Raw genomic sequence first — 14,127 nt, 5'->3', positions numbered from 1 at the left:
CTTATAATAAAAACTGCCTACGCAGAATAGGCAACAATCGTGGGCCAGCCTGCACCATCTGCATGTTTCATGTACGCTCATTCTAGAATCTTTGCAGCAACCTTACAAGGGAAGTGATGCTATAATCTCTTACTTACGGGGATAATTTTCTTACGGGTAAGAAAATCAAGGCACAGCATCTACCCAAGGCACCTGGCTAGTGAGTGGTGTGGCTTAAACCCAGCAATAACGTTTAGAAAGGATTCACTTGTATTTATGTATATGTACACGTGGGTACCTGTGAGGGTCCCATGAGGGAACGGAACCTCCTGAAACTCACAGGCAGTTGTAAGCCACCCAAAGTAGGTTCGGGGAAGCACTCCAGGTCCCCCGGGAGGGCAACACGTACTGTTAACTGCTGAGCAATCGCTCCGATGCCTCAAATTTTATTTTTATTTCATAATTGCTTGTCTGTATGTGCATGTGAGCACATGTGGAGGCCAGAAGGGCATGGGAACACCTGGAATTTTAGGTAATTATGAGCCATCTAATATGGGTGCTAGGAACAGAACTTGGGTCTTCTGCAAGAGCTGTTAATTGCTGAGCCATGTTTCCAGCTCTCGAGCTTTTTTTTAAAATTTAATTACATTTATTTGTGTGCGTGTGTGTGTGTGTGTGTGTGTATAGCTGCAAGAAGACAACTTGTTGGAATGAATTCTCCTTTCCATCATGTGTGTGTCAAGACCTGAGCTCATGTCATCTCGACTTGTGGCAAGTGCCTCTGCCTGTTGGGCCATCTCCCCATCCTGGTCCTTAACCTCACAGGTTTCCTTTTGGCATTTTCAGGCTGCCTGTTGGTTTTGGCTCTCAGGGAAGGACCTGCGAGGTTTCACAGCAGAGGTCAGAGAGACAGTCACCTTGGACTTGCTATATTCCTGAGACAGTGGCATGAGGGCCATTGCTTTTCTCTGGGGTAGCATGGTATGAAGCATGTGTGACCATCCCTGGGATCTCCCTGACATGTGTAACTATCTGTGGGATCTCCATGTCCTACGAAAGCTCTAGATGAGAATTGTCAGGAGGAGGGAACAAAGTCATCAAAAATGTGGTTAGACAAGGTCGGTGGGGCACAGTGGACCCTCGGAACCTCTGTCCATCATACCCTTTTAAAAAGGACCCTGAACATCTCCTTTCTTAAGCTCTCCATGATACTTTCGAGGGCAGGAGGATATTTTTTGGAAACCCTGAAAGCCAGAATTCTTAACACTCCAGCAGTCACTCACTTCATGCCCCTGTGTTCATGTTAGGTTGATTCATCCAGGGACACACAACCCACTTCCAGGGTAAGCTGGCTTTTCTGAATCTCAGGTCGATCCTCAACTAATTCCTGCCACAACAGAGTCCATATATCTTCCTTCTCTGGTAACCTGTGACCTGAGCCTGGTTTCAAGCCCCCTGGACCCAAAAAGCATGAGCCTGGAAGAGAAGGCATCAGGCCGGCTGCAGGACTCAGGAACATGAGCCCATTAAGAAGTTGATTTGTGAAGGCAGCTCCCAGCTTCCCTGACATAGGGATGCTGACATAGCATAGACTCAGCTCCCAGCCAAGTGCCTTTCAGAACAAAAGCGAGAGAGATAGGCAGGCTGTCATGGCTGGTAGAGCTGGGTCTAGAGATGGCACAGTCTAGTTTCATCATCTAGAGATAGGCAGACAGGTCCAGATGTGTGTCAGTTGGGAAGAGATCAGAACTGTCACTACCCATGAGTAGCAATGCTAACTGAGAGGGCAAATGGGAAGGCCTCAGGGATGACAGGCTTGACTAGGAAGTTACACGCATAAATAGGAACCCTTGAAATGTCTAATTATATTTCATATATTTTAGCATAAAATTATAGCCCCCACAATAGAGAATAACAAATTAAGGGACCAGGAAACCTTAAAGTGATACTGAAAGAACAGATACTAAAAGAACAGACCTCGGACCCAGGCCTCCTGATATCCACGACATTGCCCTTTCCCTGAATCTCCTGTATTTTCACTGCCATAGCAACTTGCAGATGGTCTAGGAGTCAGCACTACTGCTATTGGTATTGGCTAAATAGGTTATCTGCCTTGCTACCTGGGCCTGTGGTAGCAGTGACATCCTTGATGATCTTGGTCCTCCCCCCCACTCCCAGTTTCTGTTATTACCCTACCATTTCCTGCAAGAACATTGCAGTTCACAAGCAAATCTCTCTATGTCCCAGTACTTCTGAGTTTGAGGGTCTGGCAGCCACACTCCCTTTCCTCCCACTTCTCTGTGTCTCTCCCAGTTTCATCCCATCTCTATCCTTGGCCTCTGCTGAGATGACAAAGTCCATGAATCACACCCCTGGACTCTTTATCATGATTTATGTCCTAACATTTCTTTCAGAATCTTCTTGCGACTTTTCATCAGGGCTAGGCTTAGAATTCTCCAAGTCTTCACCTTAAGTGAGGTCATAAGGGAGGAGCCCCTATCCCATAGTATTAGTGTACTTTGTGTTGCCAGACATCAGCATCTCTTTCCAGAGGTTCCTTTACTCCTTGCCCTGTGAGTGCAGGAGGGAGGGCTTCCTAGCACCTGATAGCTAGGAAGCAAGCCACTAAGATGCCAAATTTGTCAGCATCTAGATCTTGAACTTCCTGGCCCCCAGAACTGTGAGAAATGCATTTCCGTTGCTTAAACCTCTTGGCCTGTGGTATTTTGTTTGGGTCACAGTAGCAGATTATTACAGGTAAGGTTCATTAAAGGAAACTTACACCAACTCATATGACTCAACAATTCTATTTCTAGCTTGCTTTTCAGTTCCTGAGAGTTAGTCCATTATCATCACTGAGGGGAGCAGGACAGAAAGTGCTGGAGCAGTACCTGAGAGCTACATTCTGATTCATAGGCAGAGAGAGAGATACCCTGAGCTTGGCATACGCTCTTAAAACCTCAAAGACCACCCCCAGTAACACATTTTTTTCCCCAAAGACCACACCTCCTAATCCTTTCAAATAATGCCACTCTCTGGTGACCAAGCATTCAAATACATGAGCCTGCGGGGGCCATTTTTATTCAAACTAGCACAGTTCTTCATAGCATCTTCAGAACACAGAGTACGATACAGTACAACAAATGAGCAGCTTGCAAGATCCATGAATGTAGCTCACTTCCATGGAGGCCAACAGAAGAAGGTATTTTTTTTCTCCAGGTTCTGGTTAATATGATCATGCTCACTTCATGGAAATTCACTGATCTGCACAATTACAGTTCACCTTTCTTCTGTGTATATGTTATGCCTTGATAGGACATTTGTTAGCAGAAAGACAGTGGTACAGTTTGAATGTGCAATGTCCCCCATAGGCTTAGGTGTTTGAACCCTTGGTCCATGGCTCATGGTGCTATTTGAGAAGATTCTGGAAACTTTAGGAGGTGAAGAGGTACTGGATGATGGAGGTCGCTGGGGGTGGGCCGTGAGGTTTTATAGCCTGGGTGTATAGGTGTGTGGTTAGGCAGGTAATCACATAAACATAGAAGCACACTCCTACAAACTGATATGAACATATCCTTCTCAGTCACTGTTCTCTTTTGGACTTCAACTTTGTCAAGATTGTTCATATGGACACTTCTCATGCTAAGGCAACTTTGGCCAGTGGCTGCCTATAGTATTTTATTGTGTAAACCAGCTCCATTGCCTGTGTTTCAACATAGCTGTTTGAATATTTGAAACCATGAATGGAGGATTTTAAAGCACAGCCCATTTCCTGGTGGCTGCCCTTTGTTCTCCACCAGAGCATGTCCTAGAATGAGAAAGGAGACTCACAGCCTGTAGACTGTGACACGGCACCTATGGAACTCAGGCACAGTAGGAAGCTGAGGGGAACTGCTGAACTCTGTTGGTCTATAGAAGGGCTCTCCTGCTGGAACCAGAGCTACAGCTCATCACGGCCTTCCAAAAGGAGACAGGGGTCTCTCTGTAAAAATGCATCTCCCTTTCCTCCCCCTTCCTTATTCATAGGATCCTATCTACTAACACGCAGTTTCCAGCTTCTGTCCAGGAACGGAAGGTACAGCTTTGCTGTTGGGCTCATAGGTGTTCTGATGAACAATAGAGATTTCTGGGCCCCGAGACTCCGTGGCAGAATCCAGATGTGTTTCTCCACACCCTACAACTCACATGCACATCTCTGGCGTGGGGGTCCCCTGAAGACTCACCTGGGGTGTCATCCCATGGCAGATGTACACAATGGGGACATTCTCTGTATCTGGGCCCTGATCAAGACACAAATCAGTCTTCAGGGAATTCTGCAGCTGAACACCAGAGGAAATATGGCCATGCCCAAGGGGAAAGAAGAGAGAAAGCACAGGTTATTAACTTAGGAGAGGCAAGTGTGTCCCCCAGAGAGACCCACCTTCTTCATCAATCCCAGGTCACCCAACACGATGGTATCAGCTGTCCCCAGCTGTTTGTTATATAAAGGTGTATATGGGTGGGGACTGGTCACACTCCATGGGAAATCACGACACTTATTAAACAGAAATCGACCTTTGGAAAGCTGAGATCATCCGAGTAAGTCCCACCCCCTTCTCTGAAAAAGAGTAGAGAGGTGTGGGGGGAGTGGGTTATGAGGGCTGGTATCAGGCTGAAAAGTGTTAAATATAAAATAAAATCATCCAAGTGGAAACAAGAAATACACAGCGAGGAACATTACTAAAATTTTCATCTTTCCACTTCTGCAGGAGTGCAACAATGGAGCAAACATGAAAGAGCTTTTGCTCTTGAGAGTTGGGGAAAGTGGGTAACATGTTTGTTTTTATTGTTTGTTTGTTTTTAATCCTGGGAGGTCCTCTGGGACACAGTGTTCTGTGCTTCCTGCCAATCCATCAGGGGGCTTGGGCAGACCCCAAGGATGGTCCAGTTGCTGAGGACTCTCCAGAGTAGAAAGCTTGGTGGGAGAATAAGAGAGAGGGGTCTGGTTGAAGCAAGTGAGAGAGAAATCTTTCAGTCTCACGAGTGTACAGGCACAGTTTCATGAAGCAGCAGGGCACAGCTGGGTATGAGAGTCCATAGCCAATGGCCCTCATGACCCAAGCCCACTCTGAGTTTTTGGAAAAGATGCCCTCAGGTCACAAGGCCCGTCTCACCAGCCACAACAGGGTAGAACCTGAGGTTCCACCTCACAGTCTATAATGAATGAATCATTATCTCGTTTCCCTTAACTTTCTGGGATTTGACCATTCTTTTACCCTGGATCTAAATGAGCCCAGATCTAGAATTATGGGTAAATGAGACTATATGGAGGATCTGCTGGGTATGTGTAAACTGAGGAGATCAGTTGTAACCAAAAAAGAGACATAGCACATGGCAGAGAGAGTCAGAAGTAAGAGAAGCCAGTGGCCCCTGCTTGGGCTTTCATGGCTTCCCAGATCACACACATGGTCAGTTTCCATGCTCATAAGAAAGTTTATAGTGTCTTCATCTTCTTTCCCTTATTTCAACCCCAAGCTCTTCTTTTAGACTGGGAGACTGGAGAAGAGAATCCCTGGAGGCTAAGGAACTGACCTGTGGCTGAGTCATTGGGTTCTCTTGAGCCCAGAATCCAAGAGAGGCTGGGCTTGCACAGTCCTCATGCCCTAGAAGCATCCAAGTGGGAAACGCTCTATCGTGGACCCTGTGTCTACTTGGAGGCATGTCTTTGCGGGAGGAGAATATAGACTTATTCTTTGAATGTGTCTCATGGTCTATGAAGAGGAGGGTGTAGGATCTAACTCTGTGATCTGTTATCAAGACCTTCTAGGCACTACAGCAAAGAGACTCACAGATCCTGTTAGGCTTCATTTGTCCCAGATCCTAAGCCATGGCGTCAGGGTGACAGATGGGTGTCCTTTGATGCATTCCTCCCTACCTCTGTGCCATCCCTCCCCTGTTAAGTGGGGGGTCTATTTTTAGCAGTTGAACAAGAGAGGCAGGCTGGAGAGCAGGGGCGACTCTGGCAGCGTGGTCTTGGACAAAGCAGCTTCTCCTGTCTGTTTCCTTCACTTGAAAATATGGGTAATAATAGTGCCTGCCTCTCAGATGTTATGAAGATTAAATGAAATAATATCTGCAAGGGCTTAGCACAGGGCCTGGTAGCCAGCAGCAGTAATTGTTAGCATCTTCTGTTACTGCTGTAACCTCCCTGAAAGCCGTTCAGGAAAACTAGCTGTAATGAATGCACTGACGTACCAGGAGACTTCCAAATGAATCAGACAGAGATCTCAAGAACCCATAGGTTGGAACTGTGGTGTAATGGCAAATAATGTCTCCACCTGAGCCTCCTGGTCTGTGATTCTGCCTCCATGCCATGAACGTTGAGTACTTTCAATACCTTCTGCTTTGATGTTCTCTCTGCCTGGCTAGCCATTCCTTTGTTTTTTTTTTTTTTTTTTTTTTTTGAGTTCGGCTTGCCTGTTACCCTGTTACCCTGTAAGCCCAAGTTGGAGACCAATTCTGAGAGCTGGAGGATGAGACCACTTGCCCTATGTTTCCCTAAACACTCTCATTTCTCTTTAAAAATTATTTTAATTTTAACTGTGTGTGTCTATGTGTGGGCATGTGTACCTGGATGTTGGTGCCCATAATGGCCAGATCCCTTACAAGATGCCTGACATGGGTGCTGGGAATTGAACTCAAGAATTCTTCAAGAACAGTCAGTGCTCGTAACTGCTGAGCCATCTCTCAATACGTTCCTTCTGCCCTCTTCTCCTCCTAGGCCCCTCCCCTAGTCCACTGATAGGGGAGGACCTCCTCTCCTATCTGACCCTAACCTGTCAGGTCTCATCAGGACTGGCTACATTGTCTTCCTCTGTGGCCTTGCAAGGCTGTATCCTCCAAGGGGAGGTGATTAGAGAGCCTGCCACTGAGTTCATGCCAGAGAAAGCCCCTGCTCCCCTTACTAGGGAACCCACGTGGACTATGTGCTACATCTGAGCAGGGATTTTCAGTCCTCTCCATGCATGGTCCTTGGTTGGGGTATCAGTCTCTGCAGGGCCCCCAGGGCCCAGTTGTATTTTGGCTCTGTTGGTTTCCTTTTGGAGTTCCTATCCCAGCTCTATTCATAATATCCAGAATCTGGAAACAACCCAGATGTCCCTCAGTGGAGGAATGGATACAGAAATTGTGGTACATTTATACAATGGAATACTACTCAGCTCTTAAAAACTCTTAAAAAGAAATCATGAAATTTGCAGGCAAATGGTGGGAACTAGAAAAGATCACCCTGAGTGAGGTAACTCAGAAGCAGAAAAACATATATGGTATATACTCACTCGTAAGTGGCTATTAGACATATATTGGATAAACATACTAAAATCTATACTACTAAAGAAGCTAAACAACAAGGAAGACCCTAGGGAAGATGCTTAATACTCATTCAGAAGGGCAAACATGATAGACATTGGTAGCAGGAGAAGACAGGGAACAGGACAGGAGCCTACCACAGATGGCCTCTGAAAGACTCTACTGATCAAGGTACAGAAGCAGAGGCTGAGACTCTTAGCCAAACTTTGGGCAGAGTGCAAGGTATCTTATAAAAGAAGAGAGAGACAGAAAGACACTAATATAATCTTAATCTTCCTCACTGTATGTAGCATGGGCCTGGGCATGAAGCATAGTTGCTACTAGTTGAATGAGTGTGTGCAGAAAAGGAACAAATGAATGACACTATTGCTTTGTAAGTGACAGGGACACAGTATGCCTGACCTTGGAGGCCAAGCTTGGTCCCTATGTCTGGCTTTGTGAGCCTGACGCTATAAATTGTACCCCTTAGAGTGGATTACTGTAACCACACTGTCAGGGCTGTACAGCAAGAAAATACAAAGTAAATGTCCAGAAGCTGGGCATGTCTGAGTCCAGCTGCCTCTCCATCTCTACCTCTCAGCACCGGATCATCTAAAGCTCCCCTCTCTCCCAGACAGAGCTCAGGGGGAACAGTGTAGCCTACAGCTGCTTCAGCCAGCAGGAGCAGTAATGGGACCTATTAGTGGATTAATGGTCTGGGCTATAGACTTGACAGTGGCCCAATTGAGTGACCCGAAAGTTTATTTGACCTGAATGATGTAGTTGGAGCATGAATTGGAATGGAAAAATAAAAGATTTTAAAAACTGCTGCCCCTGCAAAGACATCTGGCCTCTGCATTTTAGAATAAAACTAATTACCAAGGAAGAACAATTCAGACCCAGCAAACGTTTTCGCTCCCGTGGCTGCGCCCTGCATGGCCCTCATTATGAGTTCATAATACTTCGGAACCAGGAAGCATGTCTCTGCTCCTGAAGCAGCCAGGCACTGGCATGTGGAGGAGACAGGGGAGGGAGAGGCTGGCTGGACCTTACACAGTGGCTGGCACATGAACATTGAAAGGACAGTGACCTCTGTCAGCCCTGGGGATGGCCAGCAAGCTCATTTCGGCGGGATGACGACTGGGTGGCTTTTGGTATGACAAAGTGCAGACAGCTTGAGCTATGGACCCAGACAGAGCTAGACACAGCCTTGTATCTGCCACCTCCTATCTGGACGATCAAAATTTTCTGTTTCCGTCATCAACTGGGAAGGGGGGGGAAGGGGGAGAGAAACTTGCTTCTGCATGTATGTGGAAGAGAAGACGCTTTTACAAGGAGGATGGAAAGGGCCTTTAGCTTAGACCCAGAAGCACAATGACCTCATGCAAACGCTCTCACTGTTACTGCTTTCTCTGCCTCTGCTGGTGAGTGGGGCTAATCTCATTTAGCTTCATCGATGGGCTGATGAGAACATGAGTCTGGAAGCTAGTCCTGGCTCATAGAGGTTTAGTTCTAAAACCTTCTTTGGACCCATAATACTCTCTTAGGAATGGATCCATCGGTGGCCAAGTGGCACGTAGAGTTTCTAGGGAGCAGAGTGCAGAACATCAGGAGGGCTCGTCCCAGGGATGGCTTTGGTGGTGGACATCACAGTGCAGTGTGCTTCTGGGATGAGGGAGGATCTGGAGTTTCAGGTAGCATTAACTAAGGGGATGCTCTGATCCCTCAGCCTGAGAAGTGGAAAGTCAAGAAGGCCACCATTTTGGGGTGCAGATATGCATGGGGCTCTCATGGAAGATAGAATTTATCCCTATAAGATGGCCTCCTGGACAATCAGAACCTGGGGGGGCGGTGTCCAGTGTCCCAGCCCTGCATCATTCAGAACCACTGAGTGTTAGAGTTAGAAGTATCAGGTACTAAATCTGAGGCCAAGCTCTCAGTAAGGACTCTTCACACTGCCAGGCAAGAGCTTCATCCATAATGTTTCCAGCTGGGGAAGCCCTTAACTCAGCTCTGATCATAGGGCACCAAAGAGGCCTCAGCTCTGCCTTCAACTTTGGTATATCAAAAAAAAGCAGGAGGGGTCGCTCTCCAAAGCAAAGAACTGGTGTGATTTCAGCTAGTCTTTCAGGCTCTGTCAGAGACAAGTCAGTTTTTTGCCGGCTTCTTCATATGTAACCTGAATATAATATAAGTGTCCCCACGGAGTGGAATCAAGGGCTTAGCTGTCATAGAAAAAAAATTATGTGCTCAAACTTTAACCGTCAGTAGAGAAGAACCTCAAACAGTAGTCATGTACTGCATAAAACACTTTAAGAGTGGAGGGTCCTGAAATTAGTTGGATGATGGAGGGGTTTATCATAGTTGAAGTATTTTAACCTGAGAGAGAAAATAGATTCACATTTCTGACCCACTTCTAGCCAGTGGGTCAGAGCCACTTCTAGTCAGTGAGGGCAGTATTAATTTACCCCATTAGACAGATGAAGAAACTTGGGCCCACAGTCCATAAGATGGGACGAGGTCAAGATCCTATTCTACTCTGCAGTTTTGATGATGCCAGGGATTGAACTCAGAGCCTCATGCATGCCAGTTAAGTTTTCTACCAGGGAGCTACAGTCCTCGCCTGAGGTTAAGATCTGAACCAGAGCTATTTTCTCCACTCCATCCTCCATCTTGGTGCCTCTGCCACACACACTGGAGAAATGGCACATGAATAAACAAAGCTACAAAATCCTTCAGTAAATTTGGGGGTGGGGTATGCTTCATAGAACTCTTCCCAGAGAGGCTTCAAACATGAGTACATCAGCCTTGGGTAGACAAGGCACACAGGTCTTGGAAGCACCCCCGGTCACCCCAGCTGAGAGTACCAGTGGGTATCAGCTACATTACTTTGCAATCTGTAGCTAAATGCTTCTTTGTACATGATGTTAAGTGGGATATGCAGATTTGGGGCCAGAAGTCAATTGCAGAGGACTGTCCTCTCCCAGTGGAGCTGGAAAGGCTTAGGTGGTGAAAGCAAAGCTTCCTGATGGCCCGTCAGCCAGTGCTGAGCCCAAGTTTATCATCGCTTACAGAGATGACAGCAGGCTTGTCCCCTCCCTTCCCTTCTCAACACCCCTCTCCAGTCTGTGCTCTCTGTCTGCATCTGATGCACCTAAGCGGAACCCCACTGGCTCCTTACCACCCCATAGGCGATGATGTCAGAGTACATCCTCATCTCTGGGTACACGCTGACCAGGTACCACCTGAAGGTCTTGCACTGCAGCTGCTTCCTCAGAGCCTTCCGAGCAGTGATGTCCCCAATGTCGATCCCTGAGTCCTGTAAGGAAGCAAGGGCAGAGAAGCAGCTCCCATCAGGCCTACTCTCTATGTACTTGCTATGTACATCATATACTTGTGTGTGTGTGTGTGTGTGTATTTATATTGCTTTGACCCAATGCTTGCAGCTAAGATTCACAGAGGTAGAGAGAACCTATGAGGAACCAATTTATGTGTTCTCCAAAGTGGCATTCACCCCATAACCACCCCCATTTGGACTCTGAAATATGAGGTCAGTATTGAAGGGGATTGGTATCAAGTAAAGTAAGTGGGGTGAATACTTGACTTTGTGTAGCTACTATTTAAGACAGGAGCATCAGCTTTGACATGGTGAAGCTAAGCATCACCATTAGATTGATAAGGGGTCACCATTAGATCCTGTCTCAGGACAGCCTCCATGGTTTCCTAAAGGTGTGAGCTTTCTTGGGAAACCATTCTTTCTGTACTCAGGATTGCTTCTCTTCTTATGATATAATGAGATAGATAAATACATAGATTGACAGAGAAATACATATATATATATATATGCTAATATATGTTTTCTCAAGTATCCATCTGTACCTTATTATAGAATCCTCCAGAGCCAGCCTCCTGATTACTTTCAATGTTTGGATATCAAATGTCCATCCACACGCACACACAGGCAGAAACACACAGACACACACACACACACATCTTTTGTTTATTAACTGACTTGATTTTGTGTTTCAAAGGCTCAGTATCTTTGCACTGTGTTTTTTCTGCCAATTGCATCAAATTCTCTTCCTAGCATGCTTCAGAACTATGTGGTCTTTCTTAGACAAGGGCACTCTGTCCTTTAGGATTAGAAACAATTAAGATGCCTTTCTCTTTTCCTGACTTTAGTATGGTTGGCTGATCTCTCTCCTCCAAAATCCATGTCTGCCTAGAACATCTGAATAGGAATTTAAGAAGTCTTTAAAAATATGCTTAGCTTAGGAGTCTCAAAATGAAACCATTTTGAACAGGATGAGCCCCAAATTCAATAACTGGTAAAAGAGAATAGGAAGGAAGGCTGCATACACAGACACACGGAGAAGAGGCCCACACAGAACTCAGCATACTGAAGTGATAAATCTACAGACTTGGGAAGCCAGGAGCCACCAGTTGCTGGAAGAGTCTGAAAAAGATGGATGACCCTCTAAAGCCGCTGGAGGAAACGTAGCTCTGCAGGTACCATGATTTGAATCTTGGGTCCAAGGTCCATGAGAAAAATAGTTCTGCTGTCGCAGGCAACCAAGTACGTGGCTAACTTGTTTTGACAGTCTTAGGGAACTCATCAAAAGTTGGCTACCCTGCAAATGGCCCAGGACTTCTGTCGCAAAGTCACAAAAATCTATGTGGCCAAGCCTCAAAGAAAGGCCATGAACAAAGCCACACACCAGCATCCTTGGCTCTCACGCTGTCTTTGAGCAAGAGAAGCTGCAGCTAGTAGGGTTCTTGAACTTTACAGAGGGAAATACAGGTGTTTGCTACAGGCTGGCTTTCTGCATACTGACAGACAAACTGATTTTCAATTAAAGTAGCAGAATGCAAGTGCTGGAGGCTGCTCTGGCCTCACACACGTTTGGGATTGAATGTGCGGATGAGGGTGCAGGTGAATGGGACCCAGGGGTGGGCTCAGCAGATAAGAGTGAGCAAAGAATTTACTTGCGTAAGCAACTGCACCTAGGATGAGAGTTAACATTTGTCTAGAGTTTTCTGGGTGCTGAGCCAGTACTGACTAGTCTTGACACATTAACTAATAGGGTTTTCCAGGCACCATCTGAGCAGGGCTGAAGGGCTTTTGCTCTGAATTTGCAGTGGTTGCTAGAGACAAGAGGGAAGTAAATGGGTAAAGATGTGCCTGTGTTTGAGCCAGTCTATGCCTGAATGGGGAATCTGAGAGAGTCAGACAAGCCTTCACATGGTGGGAGGCAGGGAAGTAAGTGGAGAGTAGAGGCAAGACTCCACATAATTCAGCTTGGAGTGTTGGGTACCAGGAGGGTGGGGCAGGCAGGGGCCAGGTGAGCTGTCAAAGAAAGCTTCCTGGAGTATGATATGCTTGAGATGAGTCTAGAAGATGAACCAAATGCTGGCTCCCTAAGCATCTTCTTGTGAGCCTGACACAGGTTCTGCCACCTCTACAGACATACCCAAACCTCTGGGGATGAGACCCAGAGGGGTATTTTCTATAAGGTTTCCGTGGGATTCTGAAGCTTTGCTGTAGGAGCCACTGGCAATGGGAGGGAAGAGACCACACACATCATCAGCTGTCCTACCAATTAAGAAGCATCAGCAAGGTTCCCCTGGGCCTTACCACCCACTCTGCCTGACCGACAGAATGGGATACGAGGAGAGGAGGAAAAAAGCGCTGGGAGTGGTGTCCAGCCAGGCATCTGGCAGATGGTAGCATGAGGAACTGAGACAGGCGATTAAGGACAGGAGCTGACTTGGGCGGAAAAAGACATGCCTAGCTGTGGTCAGACTCAGCCTGAGTGCCAGGGAGGACGGCAGCAGGAGGCCTCCAGCTGGCGGTTGGAGGGGTCGGTCCATGAACGGGACTGAGATAGTAATTAGGAAGCAGCTAGCATATGGGTGGGCTAAACACCTGAGGGCAGAGGATGTTACTGAGAGAGGCAGTGTAATGAGAGGCTGAGGAAGGCCACCTCTCCAGGGAGCATTTGAGCAACAGCAGAGGGATGGTGACCCCCTTAGGGGGAAAGCAGTAACCTCCCAAGGGAGAGGGGGCCATCCCAGGGTTTGGAGCCACAGAATCACAAGAAACAAGAATTTCGTAGGTTAAAGAAAGTCTTAGATTTACCTTTTCTTTTTTTAAGTGTGTGTCTGTGTGTGTGTGTGTGTGTGTGTGTGTGTACGTATGTCTGTGTGTGTGCGTATGTCTGTGTGTGTGTGTGTGTATGTCTCTGTGTGTGTGTGCACCTGGATGTGAGTGGTTGCACATAAAGGCCAAAAGAGGGTGTTGGATCTCTCAGAGCTGGTGTTAATTTACAGGTGTTGGTGGGCCGTCTAGCTCATAACACAGGTGCTGAGATCTGCACACCAGTCCTCAACAGGAGCACTCCACAGCCCCAGGTGAAGGACATTCAAATGTCCAGGACATTATGTGGTCGAGAGGCCTGTCCATGGTGGCTTTGCCAAAGGCAGGCTTGAGACTGGGATGGGAGTGGAGGAGTGGGAAAATCCTGACCCTGCTGAAGCTCAAGAGTCTTAAAGAAGGGGACTTGGAAGCTGCAAGTAACGGGGGATGTGGGAGGAGGGTGTGAATGCCTGTGCACACGTGTGTGAGAAGGGGAGAGGGAGAGAAAGAGAGCTTGTTTGCTGCTTTGTGTGTGCATGAGTGCACACCAGAGCACAACCTCTGCTATCACTTGTTAGATACCATCTACCTTTTTTGTGAGACATTGTTTCTCACTGGTCTGGAACTCTAGGCTGGCTGGCCAGCAAGCCTGGAGACCTGCCAGCCTCTTCCCCAGTGCTGGACAG

General features: G+C 46.9%; 1 protein-coding gene across 2 annotated transcripts in view; it reads right to left on the bottom strand.

The window, feature by feature from the left end:
- The window catches only part of Galnt18 (polypeptide N-acetylgalactosaminyltransferase 18), a 297,912-nt gene that overhangs the window by 34,429 nt on the left and 249,356 nt on the right, over positions 1–14,127 (bottom strand). For both annotated transcript variants that reach the window (XM_060367028.1, XM_021627896.2), the window contains exons 8-9: positions 10,487–10,624; positions 4,203–4,298 (exon numbers count right to left, since the gene is read on the bottom strand). In XM_060367028.1, the coding sequence (XP_060223011.1) occupies positions 4,203–4,298; positions 10,487–10,624 (234 nt within the window). The remainder of the gene's footprint in view (positions 1–4,202; positions 4,299–10,486; positions 10,625–14,127) is intronic.

The sequence above is a fragment of the Meriones unguiculatus genome, chromosome 14 (genome assembly GCF_030254825.1).
Source record: "Meriones unguiculatus strain TT.TT164.6M chromosome 14, Bangor_MerUng_6.1, whole genome shotgun sequence".
In the NCBI taxonomy this organism is placed as follows: domain Eukaryota; kingdom Metazoa; phylum Chordata; class Mammalia; order Rodentia; family Muridae; genus Meriones; species Meriones unguiculatus.
Note: the sequence above shows the minus strand (reverse complement) of the source record. Positions and strands in the feature narration are given on the sequence as shown.